The sequence below is a fragment of the Homalodisca vitripennis genome, chromosome 1 (genome assembly GCF_021130785.1).
Source record: "Homalodisca vitripennis isolate AUS2020 chromosome 1, UT_GWSS_2.1, whole genome shotgun sequence".
In the NCBI taxonomy this organism is placed as follows: domain Eukaryota; kingdom Metazoa; phylum Arthropoda; class Insecta; order Hemiptera; family Cicadellidae; genus Homalodisca; species Homalodisca vitripennis.
This window is the reverse complement of record NC_060207.1, coordinates 95,281,414-95,307,029: the sequence shown is the minus strand read 5'-3', so window position 1 is coordinate 95,307,029 and position 25,616 is coordinate 95,281,414. Positions and strand designations below refer to the sequence as shown.

Here is a 25,616-nt window from a genome sequence, read left to right as displayed (position 1 = left end):
CCTAGCTCAACTACAAGCAGCTCTTCCACATCATCAGTATTAGAGCTTGTTCCTTTACTAATTAATATTAGTCCTTTAATGATCATTCCAAATTAACAATTCTTTGATTTCTTTTAAAATTAAATATTGGTTATTCTTCGCAAAAGCTCAAAACCCACGGTTCTGATATTGAAGTTATAGCTCATTTTATTTTATTTTACATTTATTAGTTTTTAAGTTATATTAACCTTTATTAAAGAAACATTTAGCTGGATTGTTATTTCACCAGTGTTAATAAATTTCAACAATTTGGTTTTTATATTTATTTTAAATAAAATAAAATTAAAGGTTATAAGTTTATATATTTTTTATATTATTTAGATGAATCTTTCATTTATCTAAATAAATGTATAGTATTTTGTATCTTTTGTAACTCGTAGTCAAAAAATAATTATCTATACTGTATAACCTTATTTATACCACAATAAAACCTTTATTTCAAGAACATAATTTCCCAAGTAACAAATAACCCTCAGCACAAGCTATCAATACAACATATATCATTATCAGTACTTGTCAATTTAATATTTATCACAACAAAATCTTACCTTCTTTTCTTGTAGGTAAAATAAAACTGCTTATAATTGACATTTTGTTAAAAGGTATACACCATTGATGGCAAAATTCCTCTCCATTGTATTTACTTATATAAGGGAAAAGGAAGGCAAGTGATGCAAACAAACACATTCACCCAAAGTGGATTTTATTTAAACATTTTATTGTAATAAAACATTTACAGGTACGTTTCTGGGAACTCAAATTTGACTTCCCTCCCTGTTAACTTCTTATACACTGAAGCAAATGTGTCGAGCTGAAACATACAAAAATAAAGGTATAAATTCACAACAACCCAAATATTCACATTCAAATATTTTAAATTAGTTTTCAGTATGGTTACTTTTTCTAATTCTGAACAAATATTAGTCACAGCATAAAATAATGAGAAATAGTTAGGAACCTTATAAGTAAGAGAATTATAAAAATTTTGTAACAACATATAATTAATATTTTTTATCGTACCTTATACTAAACAAATTTAGAAAATCTGTTAATTTAATCTTTACTTAAAGTTAGTGTATGTATTAATTATTAAAAGGATATAAAACGATTTTGGACATTTGCCATTATTATATGTTACAAAATGTATAACAACTTTTCGATGATTAAAACAATGTTATATTATACCTTTTGTAACACATAACAATGGCAAATGCCCGTTAACTGTAAATTTACTTATAAAAACATCATAAAACGTAAAATTATTCATCAAGAAAAATATACAGATAAATAGTATTTTATAACTGAAAATCTCAACTTTTGATTCATATACAAAATTTGTTGTATGAGAAAAAGGTGGTTGGCACCAACTATAGTACGATTCATATCATTGCAAGCCTGGACGTTTAGTTTTATTATGTATTTCTAATGTAGGGATCTCAATTAATTTTCATACTTTTGTGTTATCACAAGGAAGTAGTCTTCTAAACTCATGTGAAGTTTACACAAAATATTTCAGCCCAAGCATTAAACAACAGTTTATTTTTCACAACTCAGGCTTGCATATGTACTGTACTAGTCACTCACTACTAGCATATGTACTGTACTAGAATTAACTTACTGATGGTTTAATATGTGATAAAAATAAACTCAAAACTTCAACTAGAATCTAGCTGATTTTCAGGTTATTTGTTTATCCTATATAAACTTCATGGTGGTTATGGACAAACATTCTGTATAATGATGGACGAATTGGCCACCAATATGTAGTACAAAGCACTATATTAAAATAAACAAAAGAATCATATGAAAATGCTAATTTTTGTTAAAGATAAATGCATATTGTAAGAAATCTTCACTGATCAACACCTAGCTATCAACAATACAAAAACAAGATAAATACTGACTACTTACTAAAATTTAACATTCAACGGTCTTGTCAAAAAAAAAATGGATAACTGCCATATAAACTTCACACTTAACAAAAATTTCCTGATAAAACAAACAGTACTGAAAAACTTGAAACAGCACTACCTTCCTACTATAATATAAAATAGTGACACATTTAGTTGCTGTAAAAACCGAACCTCCACTACTACATGATAATATAAAAAGCTTACTGGATATCCTTGCACTAGTTATAATTTTTAATTACTTCTATTATAAGATAAAATTTGAATACTGGATATCTAATGTCATGATAACAATTACAATTGTTTATAGTAATGCTGTATGTACTTTAGATTTTTTTTTCTGTACCTAAAGGCTTTTTCTTTTATGTGATAGAATTTGCTTGTATTTTAATTTTTTATAAATTACTCTAGTTCATTTATTTAAACACTTTTTTTAATGTTAGCTCTACATTAACCCAGCACGACAAGAGCCTGGCCAGGGCACAGAGAGCTGATATTGTGGCACTGTTGTGGACCATTGAGAACTTGTCGCCAACAACGGACTTGTCAGTGCTTGTGATCTGTGACACCAATAACAATCTCACCTTGTGATCAATGTTCGTCTGCTGGTTCTTGTCCAAATGGACCTTTATCAGTTGTTTACCGTCCATCTTGACCTGTATCCTCTTCCCCACTATTTCAGCAGGATACACTAAATCCTCTAATATAGCATCATACACAGCAGTTAGTGTTCGGCTGCAACAACACATCTGGTAAGTAAAAGAGTAACACAAGGTTTGATTAAAAAACACAGTATGTAAGATATAACGGCTAAGTTTCAACATATATTTTTAACGAAGTTCTAATTAACATATCAAATTAAATATCTTATTGCATCAATCAAAATAAGGTCACAATGGCGAACGTATAGGGATAGTAATAGTATATTGTAAAATGTACTAAATTTGTAAGATAATTTTATTGCAATAAAAATGTTTTAATGTGAATACAAAAAACCCACTGTATGATTTATAAAAATTATATTTCCTTAGTAAAAGTTACATGACATAAATAACCAGTGTAAAAAAAGTGGTTGGCACGAAAAACACTGGAAATTTTAATACATAAACATTCAAGGATGCCATAAAAAAATGTTTTGAGACTTGAAAATTAGGTACTAAAATTGTGTATGTATTTTTCTAATAGAACTAAATAATTGGATGAACATATTTTGTAATGAGTCAAAGAAGAGTTTTATAAATATGAGACACTGTAAGATATACATTGTCATAAAGTACTAAAAAATAAATGTTAAATTTACATTTTTATAAGATTAGGAGTGTTAAAAAATTTACAGTTTTTATTAGGTTTAACTACAAGAAGATGCACATACAATGTATGGATCAACAATGCTGAAAAAACAAAATTCAAAATGGTTCTTAAAATTTACTTTATATCCGCCTTTTACACTAAATTTTAGTCTGTAATATAACTATCATAATTTTATTTTTAACCCTCTCCTGGTCACGATAATGTGATATGCTTTAAAATTGCCATTCAAACAGCTCTATTTAAATAGAAAAACTGTTACTTACTATAACTATTGAGAATAATTTTTTACATAATAACAGTTATTTCTTGTACATAACAATATGTCAGTAAACAGTAGGAATTGTGATGAAAAATGACAAAATAGGATTAAACATTTCATATATTACACCTAGATAGCATCGCTGAGTATTATCATTCAATTTATAGCACCAAGCTCACTGCCATGATTACCCAGGAGAGGATAAAAGTAAGAACTGACTGCACACTAAGCAACGTAGGCTGTCATGTGACATCCATTGAAGATTAGCTACTCATCGCAAATCCTTCACTATGTTCTACCTCTTAGGTGAAGTTGGTTGTGTAGATATACTGTTTTGTTTGTCATAATATTGATCAATAATCCTGCCAATTGTTACGTGCACTACAATGTTCATTACTTCAACTCAGCAAAAAGTTTTTGCTGCTGAAATTCATTGGCAGCTTATTCTAATTTTGAAGTTTATGGCAAAAGTGTAATGGAAATGTACATAAATAGTGTAAGCATTTAGACGAAGAAAGGATATCTGTTAATGATGAAGAAAAATCTAAGTAGCCTACTCTCATAAATGAAAAGCACTTCACTAATGACAAACTTTGAAATAAATTCCTGCATTCCTGAATATCAGAAAAATTCCTGTTTTTCAATTAGTATTTTATCAAATTGGTACTAACAAACGATGGTAACAAGTAGATGGCTTACTGTAATTTCAGAGGCTAGACATCAGGACATTAAGTGGCATCGTTAAAATTTCTAAAAAAAAAACAAAAATTCAAGCAAAAACACATTTAACACAAAACATTATGGTCATAGTTCTTCTTGAATCAGAAAAGCATTTTTCTAATAATACTTTCTGGCTAACAATGTAATAAACCCATTGATAAAACCGGTACAATCAGATAATGATTACCTAGGGATAAAAATTATGTATATATTAGAGACATTATGAGTAATGATGAGTTAGTTTAACTCTTTAGTTTTTTGTTAGCATATTCCAATGACATTAAGTGAGGTAAAATATTAAGAAATGTACTTAAAGAGAATTTTATTAATATACTAGACTTAAATTATTTGGGAGTACCCAAAATGTTAAAATACAGAATATACAATTATGAATGATCAATTATTTAAAGTAAATGTGTCACTTCACTTAGTAATGGTCATCTAATAAACAAGAAGCCACTGTGGAGAAATGGCAGATTACTGTTTGTCCACTTTGACACTACACAATCACCAAACTGCACAGTAACACAGTGACAGTTGTCAATATGTTGTCAGTTTCACACGTATTAAAAAATAAATACAGTACAACCCCGATAAGTCGGCCCCCATTAACCCGGAAGTCCGGCTAACCCGGACCAATTTTCAATTAAAAAATAAAAATCAGACAACCATTTCAATAATAAAAACGTAATATTTTTGAGTGGTATAGTATCCGTGAATCGATGTTGCATCAGTATTTGATGGGACTGTACGACAGTGAGTGTGTAACTCATGGATTCTCGGAAAACAATAACAGACGCGTATTTCCTTAAATCCTCTCCCACGCTACCGCCACGCCTGGCCCCTCAGGTACCGTTCGTACCTTGCTCCGCTCGCTTGTGCCCGTGTTGTGTGTGTAGTGTACTGTATTGTTTGCTTCGGTTCTGCAATCGTGCTTCAGATAGTGTGCTTCATTTGTGTTGTGCGTTTGGTTTTATCTACGCGATGGCAACAAAACGTAAAAATGTTGTAGTGACAATGGAAAAGAGACTAGAAAATTTTACTGCGAGTCAAGGATCATTGGATAGGTGGAAAAAACAGCATGGTATTCGCCAACTATCTATCACAGGAGAAAGTCTATCTGGGGACAACAGCACTGCTAAAGACTATAAAAACAAGTTTTTGGATTTTGATAAAGAAGAAAATTTTACGGCAGATCAAATATATAACGCCGATGAGACGGGTCTGTTTTACAGAATGTTGCCGAGCAAAACTTTGGCCTCAAAAACTGAAAAAGACGCAAAGGGATACAAAAAAAGCAAAGACCGATTGACAATAATGGCCTGCAGCAATGCTTCGGGGAAGCATAAATTTCCTCTACTCTTAATAGGAAAAGCGAAAAATCCGCAAGCACTGAAAAACGTAAATTGGGATTTTCTACCAGTTGTCTACAATTCTCAAAGAAATGGATGGATGGACAGCAACACTTTTAAAAACTGGGTTTTTTATTGTTTTGTGCCAGGTGTGACGAAATATTTAAAAGATTGTGGGTTGCCAATTAAAGCTGTCCTACTAATTGATAATGCTCCTTCACATCCGTCTGCAGATGTGCTAGTCAGTAGGGACATTACCGTCAAGTTTTTGCCGCCTAATGTAACAGCGCTATTACAGCCCATAGACAGGGGGTTCTCGAGAAAATCAAGAAGGTTTACAGAAGACAGATGCTAAGCACAATCATTGACAATGAAGGAGAACACGGTGTAGTTGAGATTCTCAAAACATTTAATGTGAAAACTGTAATGTACATGATTGCAGAATCTTGGGAACAAGTGACTAGAATTAGCATAATTAAATCTTTGAATAAAAAAACTGTGGAAGGGTGTATAAAAAAAACTGTGGCGACTTGCCTGAAAATATAATTCAACCAGTAGGGAACTGTAATATGGAAAATGACTCTCCAGACGATGTCCAGCCCCAAGAACTTTAGTATATGTTCCAAAATATTGATGGCTGCTCTGAAGTCGATGAAAATGACATTACTCTATGGTTAGGGGCAGACAATAACGGAGGCTATGAGCCACTTACTGACGAGGAAGTGATCGCGTCGTTTTTACCTGATGCTAATGAATCAGACGCTGAGGAGGCAGACGGGGGACATTGAAGATCCAGTGATGAGTCATGGAGATGCAGTGACCAAACTAAACGAACTAATGGTTTATTTCGAGCGGCAGGCAGAAACATCGCCGGCTGAATTGCTAATGTTGAAGAGACTGCGGGATCGCACAGCACGTAAGTGGCAGACAACATTGTCACAACCAAAGCTGACTGAGTTTTTTTACCAGGAAATGAACAGTTATAAATGTACTGTAAGGATTAATAATAATTAAATGTGCATATGTTTGATGTTTTTACAATTATAATGGAGTTTATCTGTAAGTATACTGTATTTTATTAATTTTTACCTAATTCTCCGGCTAACCCAGATTTTCGTTAACCCGGATCGGCTGCGGTCCCGATTAATCCGACTTATCGAGGTTCAACTGTATATAAGAATGTTTTTGTAAGTAACAGAAAGACCCCCTTTGTATTATACAACGATATCAACTAAATATAGATTTTTTTAAAGGAAGAACACACTGTGCAATAATTTAGAAATCCCCTTATTTGTGTAAGAACACTACAATGTTAGCCAAATAGGGATAGATTCTCACTGGAACATAATACTCTAAAGATAAAAAAGTCTACCTTAATCAAGTAATACTATATAAAAATGTATAGTAGAATTACTAATCGTTTGACAAACGTGTTTGAATATCTGTTTGGTCCGGGTAGTAGTAGTAAACTTTTCAGTTAATGTACAATGAATTTTATTTTAAAATAAATGTGTCACTTCCTTAGTAATGGTCACCTTATACAAAAGGTGCCACTGTGGAGAAATGACAGTTTACTGTTTGTCCACTTTGACACTACACAATCACCAAACTGAGCAGTAACACTGGGACAGTTGACAATATTTTGTCAGTTTCACACGTATTCAAAAATAAGTATATCAAAATGTTTTTGTAAGTAACAGAAAAACCCCTTTGAGATACATGATATCAACTAAATATGGATTTTTTAAATGGAAGAACACACTGTGCAATAATTTAGCAAACCCCTAAAATACTACAATGCTAGTCAAAAAGAGACAGATATTCACTGGAACATGACATTCTTAAGAAAAAAAGTCAACCTTAATCAAGTAATACTATATAGAAACGTAATATAGAATTTACAAATCTTTTAAAAACTTGTTTTAATATCTGTTTTGCTCTGGGTGGTAGTAGTTAACTTTTCAGTTAATGTACAATGAATTGTATTTTAAAATAAATGTGTCACTTCCTTAGTAATGGTCACCTTATACAAAAGGAGCCACTGTGGAGAAATGACAATTTAATATTTGTCCACTTTGACACTACACAATCACCAAACTGAGCAGTAACACTGGGACAGTTGACAATATTTTGTCAGTTTCACACATATTAAAAAATAAGTATATCAAAATGTTTTTGTAAGTAACAGGAAAACCCCCTTTGAGATACATGATATCAACTAAATATAGATTTTTTAAATGGAAGAACACACTGTGCAATAATTTAGCAAACCCCTAAAATACTACAATGCTAGTCAAAAAGAGACAGATATTCACTGGAACATGACATTCTTAAGAAAAAAAGTCAACCTTAATCAAGTAATACTATATAGAAACGTAATATAGAATTTACAAATCTTTTAAAAACATTGTTTTAATATCTGTTTTGCTCTGGGTGGTAGTAGTTAACTTTTCAGTTAATGTACAATGAATTGTATTTTAAAATAAATGTGTCACTTCCTTAGTAATGGTCACCTTATACAAAAGGTGCCACTGTGGAGAAATGACAGTTTACTGTTTGTCCACTTTGACACTACACAATCACCAAACTGAGCAGTAACACTGGGACAGTTGACAATATTTTGTCAGTTTCACACGTATTCAAAAATAAGTATATCAAAATGTTTTTGTAAGTAACAGGAAAACCCCCTTTGAGATACATGATATCAACTAAATATGGATTTTTTAAATGGAAGAACACACTGTGCAATAATTAAGCAAACCCCTAAAATACTACAATGCTAGTCAAAAAGAGACGGATACTCACTGGAACATGATATTCTTAAGAAAAAAAGTCAACCTTAATCAAGTAATACTATATAGAAACGTAATATAGAATTTACAAATCTTTTAAAAACTTGTTTTAATATCTGTTTTGCTCTGGGTGGTAGTAGTTAACTTTTCAGTTAATGTACAATGAATTGTATTTTAAAATAAATGTGTCACTTCCTTAGTAATGGTCACCTTATACAAAACGTGCCACTGTGGAGAAATGACAGTTTAATGTTTGTCCACTTTGACACTACACAATCACCAAACTGAGCAGTAACACTGGGACAGTTGACAATATTTTGTCAGTTTCACACGTATTCAAAAATAAGTATATCAAAATGTTTTTGTAAGTAACAGGAAAACCCCCTTTGAGATACATGATATCAACTAAATATAGATTTTTTAAATGGAAGAACACACTGTGCAATAATTTAGCAAACCCCTAAAATACTACAATGCTAGTCAAAAAGAGACGGATACTCACTGGAACATTACATTTTATACTTAAGATAAATAGTCTACCTTAATCAAGTAATACTATATAGAAACGTAATATAGAATTTACAAATCTTTTAAAAACATGTTTTAATATCTGTTTTGCTCTGGGTGGTAGTAGTTAACTTTTCAGTTAATGTACAATGAATTGTATTTTAAAATAAATGTGTCACTTCCTTAGTAATGGTCACCTTATACAAAAGGTGCCACTGTGGAGAAATGACAGTTTACTGTTTGTCCACTTTGACACTACACAATCACCAATCTGAGCAGTAACACTGGGACAGTTGACAATATTTTGTCAGTTTCACACGTATTCAAAAATAAGTATATCAAAATGTTTTTGTAAGTAACAGAAAAACCCCCTTTGTGTTATACGATATCAACTAAATATAGATTTTTTAAATGGAAGAACACACTGTGCAATAATTTAGCAAACCCCTAAAATACTACAATGCTAGTCAAAAAGAGACAGATATTCACTGGAACATGACATTTTATACTTAAGAAAAAAAGTCAACCTTAATCAAGTAATACTATATAGAAACGTAATATAGAATTTACAAATCTTTTAAAAACTTGTTTTAATATCTGTTTTGCTCTGGGTGGTAGTAGTTAACTTTTCAGTTAATGTACAATGAATTGTATTTTAAAATAAATGTGTCACTTCCTTAGTAATGGTCACCTTATACAAAAGTGCCACTGTGGAGAAATGACAGTTTACTGTTTGTCCACTTTGACACTACACAATCACCAAACTGAGCAGTAACACTGGGACAGTTGACAATATTTTGTCAGTTTCACACGTATTCAAAAATAAGTATATCAAAATGTTTTTGTAAGTAACAGAAAAACCCCCTTTGAGATACATGATATCAACTAAATATAGATTTTTTAAATGGAAGAACACACTGTGCAATAATTTAGCAAACCCCTAAAATACTACAATGCTAGTCAAAAAGAGATAGATATTCACTGGAACATTACATTTTATACTTAAGAAAAAAAGTCTACCTTAATCAAGTAATACTATATAGAAACGTAATATAGAATTTACAAATCTTTTAAAAACCTGTTTTAATATCTGTTTTGTTCTGGGTGGTAGTAGTTAACTTTTCAGTTAATGTACAATGAATTGTATTTTAAAATAAATGTGTCACTTCCTTAGTAATGGTCACCTTATACAAAAGGTGCCACTGTGGAGAAATGACAGTTTACTGTTTGTCCACTTTGACACTACACAATCACCAAACTGAGCAGTAACACTGGGACAGTTGACAATATTTTGTCAGTTTCACACGTATTCAAAAATAAGTATATCAAAATGTTTTTGTAAGTAACAGAAAAACCCCCTTTGAGTTACATGATATCAACTAAATATGGATTTTTTAAATGGAAGAACACACTGTGCAATAATTAAGCAAACCCCTAAAATACTACAATGCTAGTCAAAAAGAGACGGATACTCACTGGAACATTACATTTTATACTTAAGATAAATAGTCTACCTTAATCAAGTAATACTATATAGAAACGTAATATAGAATTTACAAATCTTTTAAAAAAATGTTTTAATATCTGTTTTGCTCTGGGTGGTAGTAGTTAACTTTTCAGTTAATGTACAATGAATTGTATTTTAAAATAAATGTGTCACTTCCTTAGTAATGGTCACCTTATACAAAACGTGCCACTGTGGAGAAATGACAGTTTACTGTTTGTCCACTTTGACACTACACAATCACCAAACTGAGCAGTAACACTGGGACAGTTGACAATATTTTGTCAGTTTCACACGTATTCAAAAATAAGTATATCAAAATGTTTTTGTAAGTAACAGAAAAACCCCCTTTGTGTTATACGATATCAACTAAATATAGATTTTTTAAATGGAAGAACACACTGTGCAATAATTTAGCAAACCCCTAAAATACTACAATGCTAGTCAAAAAGAGACAGATATTCACTGGAACATGATATTCTTAAGAGAAAAAGTCAACCTTAATCAAGTAATACTATATAGAAACGTAATATAGATTTACAAATCTTTTAAAAACATTTTTTAATATCTGTTTTGCTCTGGGTGGTAGTAGCAGGTAACCTTTCAGTCAATGTACAATGAATTTATTATTTAAAATAAATGTATCATTTTCTTATTTATTGTTATCTTATAAATAAGGAGCCACTTTTTAGAAATGGCAGTATTATTTAATATTGTATTTACGTTTTCTCTAGATTTTCAAGTTTCACGTAAGTTATTGAATGTTTTATTTCTATTGTCTTATTTCAAAAAATATCAATGGTTCTTAAATACACAATTGTATATTATTCATCAGTCAAAGTATAGGCTTTTTATAAAAATTAAAAAACGTTACTGCTATTTTAAATTGTCTATCTCAGTCACACCCAAAGCAATTCAGAGAGTTTTCCGTAAATTATATTTATACTCCGCTTGAAAATCAGAGAGCTTGTCATCTTTAATTCAAAATTTGACCACTGTCCTGCTACCCTAGAGGAGTTGTGCCACAAAACACATCTCTGTACAAGAGCAGTTTTCTGTATGTCCTGTGATACTGAAAGTACAATAACTTCCATTAATCATTGGACAAGATCAAAGGGAACAAAAAAGCTTCTATGGTAAGATAAACTTTAATTTAAACTATTTTATAAATTGTATATCAAATAAATTAGATTATTTATTCCAGCTGCTAGAAGCAATCATTCATTATTTTTATACTAAAAACATTGGTTTATATTTTTATTTTAGGAGGATGTCTGAATAATTATTTTAAGGTTAATCACGTAACTAATACATTATTCTTCTTCCATTTCCATTAAATTTATATGTTGTATCATAATTTCAATTATTTTATAAATATTAAAGAAACCTTTGCATTATACTTTTTCCTTTAACCCTATATGTGTTGACTATATTCACTTGTAATGCTAATGGTTTTAGGAGTTTTGCAAGCACATGTTGAAAGTATATAATTACATGAAAATTAACAAAGTTTAATATATTATATATTTATTTCAGCAGAACATCAGAATAAGAAAATAATAATTAAAATTACTTACTGTTGCATGTTGAACAGTTATTAACCCTTTTAGTGCCAGGGATCTCGCTACGAGACAATGTAAAAAACACGCTTGAGTGCAGAGTCTCGCTCCGAGAAGAGACATTCTTACGTGAAAAGTGCCGGAGCCTCGGAACGAGATGATTTCTATTACATATTTAGTACCTCTATAACTTATACCATACTCGCTAATATCATACCAAAGGCTAATACATAAACTAAACTAACCTTTTCAACAGTTATACTTTGAACTTTTATTAGGTGACATAAACAACTAACAAAATGACAATACTTTCTGAGCTGGATGGCTATCACAATGTTGTGACAAGTAGTGGAGCATTTTTTATATTATATAATTGTGCGTTTTTATTCATTTAAAATTTTTCTAAGTTATACTGGATTTTAAAATTGATAAAAAAGTGATGACAGTCACATTAGAAAACTTTTCGAAAATCTTTGTGCCTGTTATATGTCCGAGTGTCCATGAAGACAGTGTTTAGAGTTTGTTAAATGAGTAAGGCTATGTTTATGTTTGAGTTTTTTAATATGTAATGTTACATTACATATGCTTTTGCACTGTTTTTAAATGGTTTTTTGTCATTAAAGTATTAAACTTTTGTAAAAAAAAAAAATAAACTTAACTAAATGTTATCCAAAAACCCTGTGCTTTTTTAGCAAAACAAACCTCAAGAGCTTAAAAAATGTGTATAATTGTGTATTGTACAATATTAGGTTATTACACATGTTTTTAGGGTGTTTTTAAATGCTCTTCATCATAAAAGTATTGAAATTTCAAAATAAATTTTTCTTATAGTAGTTAACTGGATTTTTATTTTGTTTCCGTAGAAAAGTCACTGTCTAAAGTGATTTTTAATTCTTTTTATTGTATTAACATCTCATTGTTATATACATTCTGTTGGATAGTTAATTTATCTTTCAATCGAATTAAAAGGGAGCTTTTTAATGATCAAAATTTAATTTTAAGTATTTTTTTTAACCTTTTATTTCAGTAAAAGTAATCTCTAGCAATTAAGTATTTTTTACAATTCTATTTATTATACAATATTAGATTATTACAAATGATTTTGGGTTGTTTTTAAACGCTCTTTATCATGGAAGTATTGACATTTCAAAATAAGTCTTTTTTACAATAGTTATTTCACCTAAAACTTGATTTTTATTTTGCTTTCATGGAAATTTTCCTGTTTTAAGCGATTTTTTTAATTTAAAAAAATCTAAATGTTTAATGGTTTGTGATACATAATTTATTTAACTTTAAAAAGGAGCTTTTTATGATCAAAAATAAATTTTAGGTAACTTTTTTCAAAAACCTTGGGTTTTTATCCAAAACCCTCTTGACAATAACCTACACTTGTGTGTAGGTTAACTACACTAGTGAAGGCAACCTCAGATCAATTGGTGTTACATGGAACTTGAACTTCATTCAGTTTCAAGGATCACGTTGAGTAAAATACAATGTTTTGAGATTAATTAAGTCCTTTCAATGTGTTGCCAAGTTATTTCTTAATTTTATAATTTCTTAGAGACAGAAAAATTGTGTGAGATTTGTCCAGTTCTACAGGAAAATTCCTGACTATTCCCTGTTTCCTCGGTCGGGTGTCTATCCTGTAAATACCTAAAATCACTTAATTGAAACGATTTACATTTCCAATTTCTTTCTTTGAAACTATTGGAATAAACAATATACTACAGCTGTTGTATGCTTGTTCACTGAGTTAAGAAAATTATTATAAACTTTGTGTCAAACCCACCTTCTTGGCCTTTTCTGCTTGTTCTTGGTTCGGGTCTTTCTTGTTGGCTTCGGCAATATCTTCCTCTCCCCAACAAATACAACATGTTTAGCACTAAATTTCTTTTCTAGCTCTCTGACCAAACGTATTTGGACTTTTTGGAAAGACTTGAGTTGAGGAATTGGGACGTAGATGATTATTGACTGAAAATTACAGACAGCGTTAAATACACAACACAAGAATATCAATAACAATAATTTTAATTGAAATATTTAACCCCTTAATGGTTTTAGCTGAGATAATTCGTTGCTGATTTATGACCAGTAAAAATTCAATAAGAGTTATTTCGTCTTGCAACAATGACCTGTTTTATTTTGATCTGTGACAGTTTGCGATTCGATTCTCAGGAAAATTGCAAATAAATAACATACATAATACATTCTACCAGCTTCTTCTTATTGGAATCAAATACTTAATTTATAAACATACACTGTAATAATTATGAAATTTTATTTTTTTGAGGCCTTTCATGTTCAATGAACACATCATCAGACCTACATTGTCAGTTAAAAATAAAAGTTTATAATTACTGGAGTGTTTGTTTATAAATTAAGTTTAAGTGCATGGCAATAATCTGCCCCATAGAAGAAAATACATAATTTATCATTTTGCCACCAGATGGTGTTGCCATGCTGAATGGCTTATGTTGAGACTGTTATGCAATATTATAAATAACTGACACTCTTTTGTCATATTAACAGTAGGCTACTGTAATTGCAATGTAGGTTTGTACACTGCTTCTCTTTTGCAATATTTGGAATAAAATTTATAAATAATCAAAAAATTTCATGAAAAGCACTTTTTAAACATTTTTAGTATGCTGTTAAGGGGTTAATTCAAATGTCACCTACCACTAAGCTGTGTACAGTAGTACTCTAATTTAATCTCAACAATCTCCCTAGGCCATAATGATTTAAGGTATGACAAAGAAGTAATAAAACACCAAATGGTATTACAACGGAAAAAGATAATACAAGGTTAACAAAACTTAAGTGACACTATGGTATTGAGAGCCTTTATATAGTGTACCATCCAGAACTAATATTTTAAAGTGACTGGTAACAGGACTTATCTCATTATATTGTGCAATTATTTACATAGAATATAAAATCTTATTAAGTAATAAACTATAAATGTAAATGAAGGTTTGAACTTTCCTTATCACAGTAATAATATGATTGGCAAAGGCATGAAGCCTGTCGTTTTGGGTCTCTTCAAAACCTCATTGTTTTAGGGTTACTTCAAGAACCACAGTATAAATGACTGCATTTGTATATCTATAGGTCATCTAAAGTTCTGGTACACGCTGCAAATTTGAAGCAAAAAGATTAAAATGTAGTTCCAGACAATTTTGCACGAACTAATCCATTCTTAAATTAGCCTATTAATAAGTTTTGCCATTAAAAAGGCAATGGCAAATTAGTGATATAAAACTCTTACCTTCTTGCCATTGTTATATTCCACCTCCTTGGCCTTGGTGATGTAGAGCTCTCTTAGCTGTGCCTTAAGATCGCTGTTCATCTCCAACTCTAGAAGGGCTTGTGAGATTGACACCTCAAATGGGTCGGGATCTGCCCCCCCACTCTTTATTATTTTTGAACTAGCAGGAAACATCTGGAAAACGGTATTTCATCAGACATGTGATAAACAACTTAATTAATGTCTAGCATTTAGTGCCATAGCCCAAACACTAAATATCCATATGAACTGACTAATTAACATGTTAATTGCAGAGTGAGAGACAAGAGTTATAATCATTAGTTATTTTATTCGGAGGCCACTCTGACCCTATCTACTACTTGTTATTATGTGATACAAGTAGGTTTAGATTAAGTTATCATAAATATGTAACTAGTAGTAACCTACCACAGTTTAAGTTAACCTTTAAAAGCGAATTTAATTTAGCTACTATCTTGAGGAGTTTTTCTTTTTTCCCCAGACATGCTGGGTGGCGCAGAAGCCCATACTGATGACCAGGGTCATTTCCAATCAGAACTTTCCCAACCTTAGATCAGGTACTGATCATGATCTGACATCAGTAAGTTGGATGATCTGGGACATATTCTAGGAAAGTACTGATCGAAAATGCCCCTGACCATCAGTGCGGGCTTTGATGATGCCAGGGCATCACTCCGTAATTCTGGCAAAAAAGGAAAACATCCTTGGAGATACCTAAATCAAAGTTCAGATAGCACAAGTGCTTGTAATGTTAACTTTAACTTTTTAAATTTATGAATCGTATGTAAGTATTTAACTACATATATAGCCTAATAACAAGTAGTATTTAGGAACATAGTTGCCTCCGGATATTACCAAAGTACCAATAAAGACAAAACTATCAAACTGAAACCAAAAATAAATTGTATAACAACAATAAATAATAGTGGCCCAAAAAAGTACTGACGTCATATGACGTTTAGCCTCTGTATTTTTGTATTATCGTAAATGCAATGCTATTACTGATTGCCCTTAAGTAAATTTGTCTGTAAAGTGGTTCCATCTATCGGCAACATACTAATCTTAACTTCAATGTTTGTGCTCGCATTCACTTGTAATCTGATTTTACCACCAGATCGCAGTCGCCACCTGGTAGAAGCCACTGACTGAAGGTTGTGTTGCGCGCATTGCTTTGCTGTCAGAATATGTCGCCACATTATACTAGCCATTCCATGTATACTGCATACTGTGACCATATTTATCTTGTGAGAGTAACTTATATTTATTGATCAACCATGTTGTTTGTTACTATTGTCCAAATGGCAGACAATATTGATCAAGTCTGTCGTAGAGAGGAAATAAGACATTTGGTTTTGAAAAAGTACTGAAATATTGACTTGTGGAACATGTAGTCCTTTTTATTAAGCATTCAAATGTAAATAAATATTTTTTAAGAGATTTTTAAGTTTTTTTTATTTTTTACTCCTTCAAGTAATTTTTTGGATTCCATCCTTTACTCATTTTAGCCTATCAAAAGAAGACGTCATATGGCGTCCATACTCCTTAAAGGGTTAAGGAGTTTATTTTTAGATAATGTCTCAATTAGTCCATCAATCTTTGGGGCCCGGAGGAATCAGGGTTTCTTAGAAGGGGAGGGTAACAAACTAAGAAGGTTTAAGCGAGGAGGTAACAGTGATGGCAACATTCACACAAGAATTCAAGCAAAATTGTAAAGTTTACCAACTACATTTGAATACAATCTGATACACATGACTTGAAGTCAGGAAAGTACTGATCAGAAATGCCCCCGACCATCAGGTGTGCACTTGTAAATGTCAACTAACTTTGATATGTATAATACACATGTACATATAGACTAATAAAAAATAGTAGACAGGGACAGAGAAGCCTCCTTCTTGCTGACATCACTTTCTTTCGAGAAGCAGAAAACAAGAACCGCTCCTCATAATTACATGTAATTTTCACATTAACTCAAATCGTATGTTTTTCTAATAATGTAAGAAACTGTTAAACGTAGTGCGTCTCCAAATAATACAAAAAACTCTTTAAACTAATCTCATATGCAGTGAGCCGATATTCTTCAGGAGGATCCACTCTGTGGAATGTGTGACAAGCAGGAGGAAACTGCTGAACACCTGCTCTTTGACTGCATTGCAATAGCAATGGAGCGGTATGCCAAATTTGATAATTTGGATTGCGAATTTCCCCAGGAGGACCTGATCGGTTGTTTTCTGAGGTATGTAGAACTGCTAAAACTGTGGATGGGTGTGCCTCATGGTGTGCTTCCGGGGTCTGCAAAAGACCCTGGAGTCTTAAATGCATGGTAATAGGCCGCCCCATTAAAGAAGCCCTAATTTAAATTCCTTATACTTATTCCTTTACTTTTTTTAAATACTAAGCGTGAATATTGATATTCTGATTATCCCCTTCACCAGTGCCTACCCCTCCCAACCAAAAACCCCAATTCCCTTCAGTTTCCTAGACTGATGCGAGTATTTGAAACAAAAATTATTGTAAAATATATGCATTGTGTCCACCTAAAAATGAAAACATTTTAAAAACTATTTTAAAAATTGATAAAAGAGATTTTATGGATTGTGTAGCTAATGTAAACATTATATAAACTATAGGAAACATTACTATTACAATATATTTTATACTCAGGGTTTTAAGCTGTGATCGCATTTTGTGAAACGAGCCGAGAAACTCGATGTTGTTGAGAAAAATTGTGACGAAAGCAAAAAAAAGAACAATTAACCACAAACAGTATATATAATTTTTAAAATCAGTTTACAGGGATACATATATTGTGTTTCAATGATACTAAGATCATATATTTTGTCGTCACATTTAATTTCAAATAGATGTAAAATATTAGATTATTACTGTGCCGCACAGCTGGTCGACAAACTATTTGGTTCGGAAATGCCTGCCTACTCTCTGATCAAAAAGAATAAATACCCGAGTATGAAAGTAAAAAAAATACTTAAGCTTGTTTATTTCTGCGTCCAGACGTATAAAGCAAATTATTGACAAACAATAACAAAGTTTTCTGTTTGTAGCAATGAAAGAAAGTACTGGTTTCGGTGTTTTACTACTAAAAAGCTCATTTGAAAAAGCTGATGGTAAATAGTCCACAACAATATATAATTTACTTCAGCTACGTCTTGCACTTAGGGCATGAGTGGTCCGTACACAATTATTGCAACATAGCCCTTGACGGTTTAATGGTTCGCATCTTCCGAGCAGACGTCAGCCGTGGCAAATGAACAAAATCTGTTTAATTAAGTTAAAGTGGTTAAAAACAACAGTTTTAATTTGAGTTTGCATAAATATATTGCTTTTGAAACAAAAATAACTGAACCCGGCTGAGAGTAAAAGTTGAAATCGTTTGTAAACAACCAGTTCAACAATAACTTTATATCCATATCATTCAAAAATTATAACATCTAAGTTGGTACTATTGTACATATCTTGTATAAAACTTTGGTCTTAATACGATTACAAGTTTTCCTACTACTTATGAATGTTCAAAATTGTACACTGGTTGAAAAGCGCCAAAACAGGTACCATTTTTCGTTCTTACCGACATAAAACTTAAATTTAATGTTTGTAAACAGTTAGATACAAAAATAAACAAGCAACATTTTTATTTAATTCCTGTGACTTTTGCTCGATTAGTTACCTTGTGGTCAACGTTTAAACAAGGTTATCTGTACTTTTTTTGGCGAGAGTACTAGGCTATCAGAAGAGCAATGAACGCATATGCTTGTTGCTATATAACAGCGGTTCCAATACTGATACTACAATATGCCATGGCTGACATTTACGAACAAAAACGCACATTGTACACTTCTAAACATCTTGTGTTGACGACTAACTAATAATGGCGATTTGAGGTTATGTTATAAGTCAGATTTTATTTTGAAATATCAGACATTCGTGAAATGCTAAGCATAACCAATTTAAGCAAAATGTTAATGATATCTATTGAAGTTCCTAATAGAAAGATCCATTTAAATGAAGATTAAGCATAAGCATTTACAACACATGGAAGGTTACAGATTCAATGATGTTGGTAGAGCCTAATTAGGTTTTTTTGTAAAGATAAAATGATGTTAAAAGTAACTTGGTTTATAAAAATATAACCATGCCATTTTATTTTCATTTTGTATTCTAAACTGAGAAGACTTTACTTTTTGTACATTTTAAAAATAAATTAAAAATTTTATTTTCTAAATATACTGCTTTTAATAAAACCTCTCCACAAAAATCGTTTATTATTGAGGTTCTAAATATATATATATATATATATATATATATATATATATATATATATGTAAACATTGGTTCTGGATGCTAAAATATAATAGAACTGCATACTGTTTTCCTATAAGTATTATTGTAATCTTCACTGAATACCAATACTATTAACCCTCCAACTGTTAATCGACAAAATGTTGTCGGTCATTGCCGCTTCTGTAATTTTGTCAGTCAAACATTCCCTTGTATAATTACTTTTTACAATATACTCCGGCAACGTATCCTTTTAATTCATGCACCATTGGATTCAGGAAGAAAAATGCTAGGGGACAGATAAGTTTTATTCCTCTTTGTATTATGGTAATGACGTAGCAAGCTTGTTATTTTGAACGTAAAAGAAAACGCGACGCAGTTTATTGTGACCGCCATGTTGCCGCTGCCGTTCAGTATCACTTTCGTGCTGAGCTGTGGATATTTGTAAATTTTAATAGTTTTATGTGTGTTTGAGTGTTGTATTTAATGTGTAGTGTGTTGTTGGATGTCGTAGTAGTGTAAAAATATATATTTTAGAATAAATCAATTTCTATTTACTGAAATATGTTTGAGAAATTATTGGCTCTGTGTAGGCTATGGAAAAATAACTTGGCTAAAATTCATTTCACATAGTTTGTTATTGTTTTCACTTACTAAACGTTATTTATACCACTCTTTTAGCTCTAAAGTAACTATTTAGTTTTGGTAAATAGATAGTTTTCACAATAAAATATATATTTCCTGTAATTTCTTTGGTTATATATAATAACTGTTTGGGTTATTCTATATTTTTTCTATATATTTAGTTATATTTATAGTTTTCTAAAACTACATAATTTTTCTATTACTTATAAACAATAAATTTATAAATTTTGATATAGTACAAGCTTTAGAAACCATTTTATATTTTGCTAGGTAAATCTTAAGATCAGCAACTACAGCTCTGATCGCCATAATTTTTTGCATACTAACACAGGTTAACGTAATTTCACCGAAAAAAACTAGTCCCGATTGTCGCTAAAATATAAAAATCCGTTTTTCAGCAGTGCCTTTCAATTACAATTCAATTTATATTTCTGATCAGCCCCTCTAGAATTTGATATTTTACTGATAGGTACTATCTCGAGGGATGGTTTTCTTTCCTTGACATCAGCGCAGGGCAGCACCAAATGAAGCCCGTGCTGATGGCCGGAGGCACTCGTCTCAACTCGATAACAACTAATTCAACTTCACTAATTATTTCTTGTCCATGTGGGTTTGTTTGTTGACGTCTGGCAGTCAATCAAAGCCGTCCTATAGGTCACATGATCCGCCCAACCAATCGGAAACTTTCCTGTTTGTTACGTGACTACTGTCAACTCATCAAAACGACCATGGTCGGCCATTGTTTTTAGTTTAATAATCGAAAATCTTGTTATTGATGTGTTTTGTATTGCCAACATTGTACTGCCGAAAAACAGGTTTTAATATGTTAGCGACAATCGAGACTATTTTTTTCGGTGAAATTACGTTAACCTAAGTTAGTATGCAACAAATTACGGCGATCGGAGCGGTAGTCGCTGATCTTAATATTTACCTTTTGCTGAATGAAAATTGTTCGCAAAAGTTTTGAATAATGGCAAAATGTAACTTTTTTTTACTTTTCAAAAAATAATTTATGGAAATTATTTCATTAGTACTGTACATTCTATTTTATTCTAAGTAAGAAAATATGCAATATAACATGTATTCACAGATAAATGTATTAGCAAAACTTGTTTTATAATGTTTATGTTTTTCTGAAACTAGATAAAATTTGACACAGAATGGCTATCTCACTTTTAAATGTATCTCACTATAATTTCATTTGCTAGGTATTGTCCCCCCCAAATTTAAGAAATATTTTTTCGTAAATTTTATATTTGATTAAAAAAAGTGTTTATTAAAAAATTTGGTACTTTGGGATTATACCGACCACACCCAGACATGAATCGTTATTTCACATTTCGTTTCTACTGATTACTAGATTAGCGTAGAACAATATTTCGTCAATATAAAAACAGGAATTGTCTTATCGCAAACACCTCCCCATCCTCAGACAGAGGTCAAAGTCGAGCGTCTAGTAGATAACGTGATTGCAGAGTCTCGCCGCCCGTTCAGCTGGTGCATCGCTTTGTTGTACTTCCGTGTTTTACCTCTACATTTCTCCAAACACAAAAATTCAACAAAAACAAACATTTACCAAACTAAACTTTTTATTAAAAAAAACACTCAAAACTTGTTTTTTATTCTTGATCACATTCCGCCACCCAAATTGCGAGTGCCTCCGGCCATCAGCGCGGGCTTCGGCAGCACCCGCGCTGATGTCGACGAAAGAAAAACATCCCTCGAGATAGTACCTATCAGTAAAATATCAAATTCTAGAGGGGCTAATCAGAAATATAAATTGAATTGTAATGGAAAGGCAATGATGTACCGTGCAAATCACGTGATGCCGCGCGGCCTGCCGTAATCAGGATTCTCGAGAAAGATAAGATAACAGCGACAACAATACCGATCACAATACCTGGAAAATGCTTGTAAGTTTGTAATTTTGTAATTGAAGAGTTGTTTTTTCGTTCTATCATGTTTGTTTCTATAAATTTCTATTTTTGTGTTCTTCATACTGGTGTGGTCGGTATAATCCCAAAGTACCAAAAATTTTGTATGGTTAATTTTACAATATAGTGTAATTGTACGTTTAATCCTGAACACAAAAATAAATAGTTTTATTTATATTGCTTTTATTTTATATTTTTAATAGGCCTAATTTTTTTTTAAACCTTGTGCGAAGCTCCAAAACACCCCGACACTACAGGATGAAATGACCGCCAGTTCTAGGGTTAAGTGCTATAAGACAAACATTGTAGTTAAGAAGTCGCAAGAGCTTGTAGCATTTTTGCAACACAAATTTTTATCTCGTTTTAAACTTTGGTTATACTTAAAATAACTTTCTTAAAAAACCTGTTTTTACTTTATATAAATGAGCAAAGTTACATATCATATTAAAGTACGGCATTATCTGAATCAATAAATAAAATATAGATTTTTAAATTTCATGTTTTTCAGGAATATGAAATTTAATTGATGTTTTGTAAACATTTACAACCCACTGGACTAGAGTCCAGAATGTTCTGTCAAACTTAGCCCTAAATAAGATTGTTAACTAGCCTATTCAGAAGTATACACCATCTTAGACTACATAACCTAGGCCTCAAAAGTCGTTGTAAATTAAATCTAAATATGAGACTAATTCCATATTATTCTATATATCTTAAAATTAGGAAATTAGCAATAAAAGTGCAATAATTTGTTACTCTCTATTTTGTTACCCTAATTCTAGAAAACTTGGCATATTTATCAGGTTATTTATTGTAACACAAGCAAGGAACACATAGTTATCCGTTTGCATCCAAGTTGTAAACATTGATATAAACATTTCTTTGAAATAAAAGTAACGCAAAGATAGTCTACTTTGCCAATGAACCAATATATAGCATTAAATTTAATAATTTAATACATGCGTAATTAAAATGCTTTACCTTGTCCAGCAGTTAACAGAAGGAAGGAGCACCAGCGTGTTCCATAAGATGTAAGAAGAAGAAAATTATACCTAGTAGGAAGATGGAAAAGACTTTCGGAAATAAAGCCTCCAACTATCGGTATAAAGGACGCAAAAATATCGAATGGTAACATTCTGCATTTAATTTTTAATTTAAATATTTCTGTAATATAAACTAACAATATCAATTTTACGTTTTGTGTGTTGGTGTTTATTGTAGATATTGTCTGTTTGAGTTCACAAAATGCAAATCCTACTTTTTCACTACATTTGTTAATTTTTTAAAACATTACATAAGGCATTGCGGGATGAAGGTTTACAACAAATATTAGTTAATAATATAAAATAGACTTAACAAAGTTCAGTTTGAAGACATTTGTCTCCTATAGAAGTCATAGAAAAACTACTATCAACAGTTTCAACGGAAAATTACATGTAAATAATTGCAAGATAATATTAAAACACAAAAGATTTTACTGTATACATGGATTAGTTCTGAACATTACAAGGTTACTGTTGATATCTTTAGTCTTACTACTCATGTATAGCAAAGTGGATTTGAAAAAATTGTTTTGTTTTTAGATGTGTTCTACAAGCCTTGGCCCACCATATAAGTCAGAAAAACTAAAATTTTGCTACATTACTAAGGGTCATGAACAGACTGTTCCTCATTTTGTGAACACTCTGATATTAAGTACGGCAGAATGTAAGTTTAAAGACACTCTTGATGAGAGATTGTTAAATCAGTTTCTTTGGGGTTTGTATGGTCTCAGGATGCAAGAACAGTTATTCAGCGTATCCTGAATATGATATAAGTACAACAATTTTTCTGATATTGTTAAAGACGCTTGTTTGATTTTAATGGCGTACTCTCAACGTAATCAACTAAATGTAATAGCTGATCCTCACGATATCCGTACGAGGTGAATTGAATTCTCGTATATTTATGTATTTATTAATGGTAATATATCATTTTACAGATCTGGATAATAAGATGGTAATATAAATTGTAGAAAAACAATACAAGATTGTCAAAAAGGAACAAAACAATAACGTGTTACAAGCACGCCAACCAACATATGCAACAATAAGCCAAATCAATATACAAACAATAAATTAAAACAATTATTTAATAAATAGTGGTTATACGAGGAAAATCATATAAATAATAACAATAACAGTATTAACAATAATAGCAATAGCAAACATAACAGTAAAAATAAAACAACGTCAACGTACATAAACATAAAGCAACAAGTAAGCTCATGATTAATAGACATGGATAGACTATTATTAAAGGTAATCTAATCAAATAACAATAACAAAATATAGAAGATAAGGTTTACAACACAATAAGCAATAATAAAACGACCTAGAAAGTAAATTGATCAGACACAAATGCAAACGAGAAGGCTTGCGCCCTAAAGGTCTAGTAGGAAAGTCCAAAGAACTCTAGCTCAGAGGCATTTCCCAAGCGCATAAGACGAGAGAATGTGCTGTGGTAGGCATTCGCAGCATGATGGTGATGTCTGGTAAAAGTCTGTATCAGGCGAGTTCTCTGTGGAATGTGGATGCCGATCAGCTGAAAGAGCTTGGAGCAGTCAAGTAAGCCATTGACAACCTTGAATAGGAAAATCAGATCTAAGGCAATTATTCTGGAAGGGGGGAGGTGATACTATACTGATTAAAATTTTCATGGACGTCGTCATCAGAGTAATTAAGACCACTCCTAACACCCATCATACGAAGAAAGCGTCTCTGAACATTATGAAGTGAACAGCAATGTCCAACATGATGACTTGCCCAAATCACAGACCGTATACATTGAGTATGAGGCGTGGCTTAGCTAAGGGTAGAGGTAATCTAGACACCACATAGTTTTAAATGTTAACTGTAGTAAATTTGACATTGTGAGCAGGTTTGTTTAAAAATCTAATCTTATCAACATCGTCTAGCCAAGTGAATAATAACCCCAACAATGACAAAACATTTATGCCCGTTTTTTCCCTCTCTTATTCTAGAGTTAATGCGCCAGACTATGTCAGAATTCATTTCAGAAAATTCCGAATAGAGTTATGTATCTCCAAATGCTCTTTTAATGTTACAACAGAAGTTAATTGGGTCGTTGGCTCAACGATCGCTGGAGTAATCGAACCAGACCCGTTCCATACGATACAATTTTATGCATGCCTTAGAACGTCTTTCTCGTCCTTCCCCCCTTATTTTTAAGTAGTGGCAGCATGGCGTAAAGCTTTGACCTTTGGCGATGCCCAAAGAACATGTAATTATTGACGTGACAACGTCTTAAATTAGGTTGCGGCTCGGAGTCCCTCATGAAAAAGTGTAACGCCCGGTAACGTTACGATGCCCGTCCAGTGGGTCCGCCGCACGGGATCCGCACGGGATAAAGCAGATAACTGTGGGTCCGCCGCACGGGATAAAGCAGATAACTATGTTTATTCGTGAAAATGTGGAGTGCTTAGATTCGTCATTTACAACAA

General features: G+C 31.7%; 1 protein-coding gene across 1 annotated transcript; it reads right to left on the bottom strand.

Moving 5' to 3' along the window:
* Positions 1–725: 725 nt before the first annotated feature.
* Positions 726–23,202, bottom strand: LOC124367030 (40S ribosomal protein S7-like). Its single transcript, XM_046823715.1, has 5 exons — positions 23,096–23,202; positions 15,222–15,395; positions 13,743–13,924; positions 2,534–2,684; positions 726–850 (listed from the first exon to the last, which is right to left on the bottom strand). The coding sequence occupies exons 2-5, from the start codon at positions 15,393–15,395 to the stop codon at positions 773–775; spliced, it is 585 nt and encodes a 194-aa protein (XP_046679671.1). The 5' UTR covers positions 23,096–23,202; the 3' UTR covers positions 726–772.
* Positions 23,203–25,616: the final 2,414 nt, after the last annotated feature.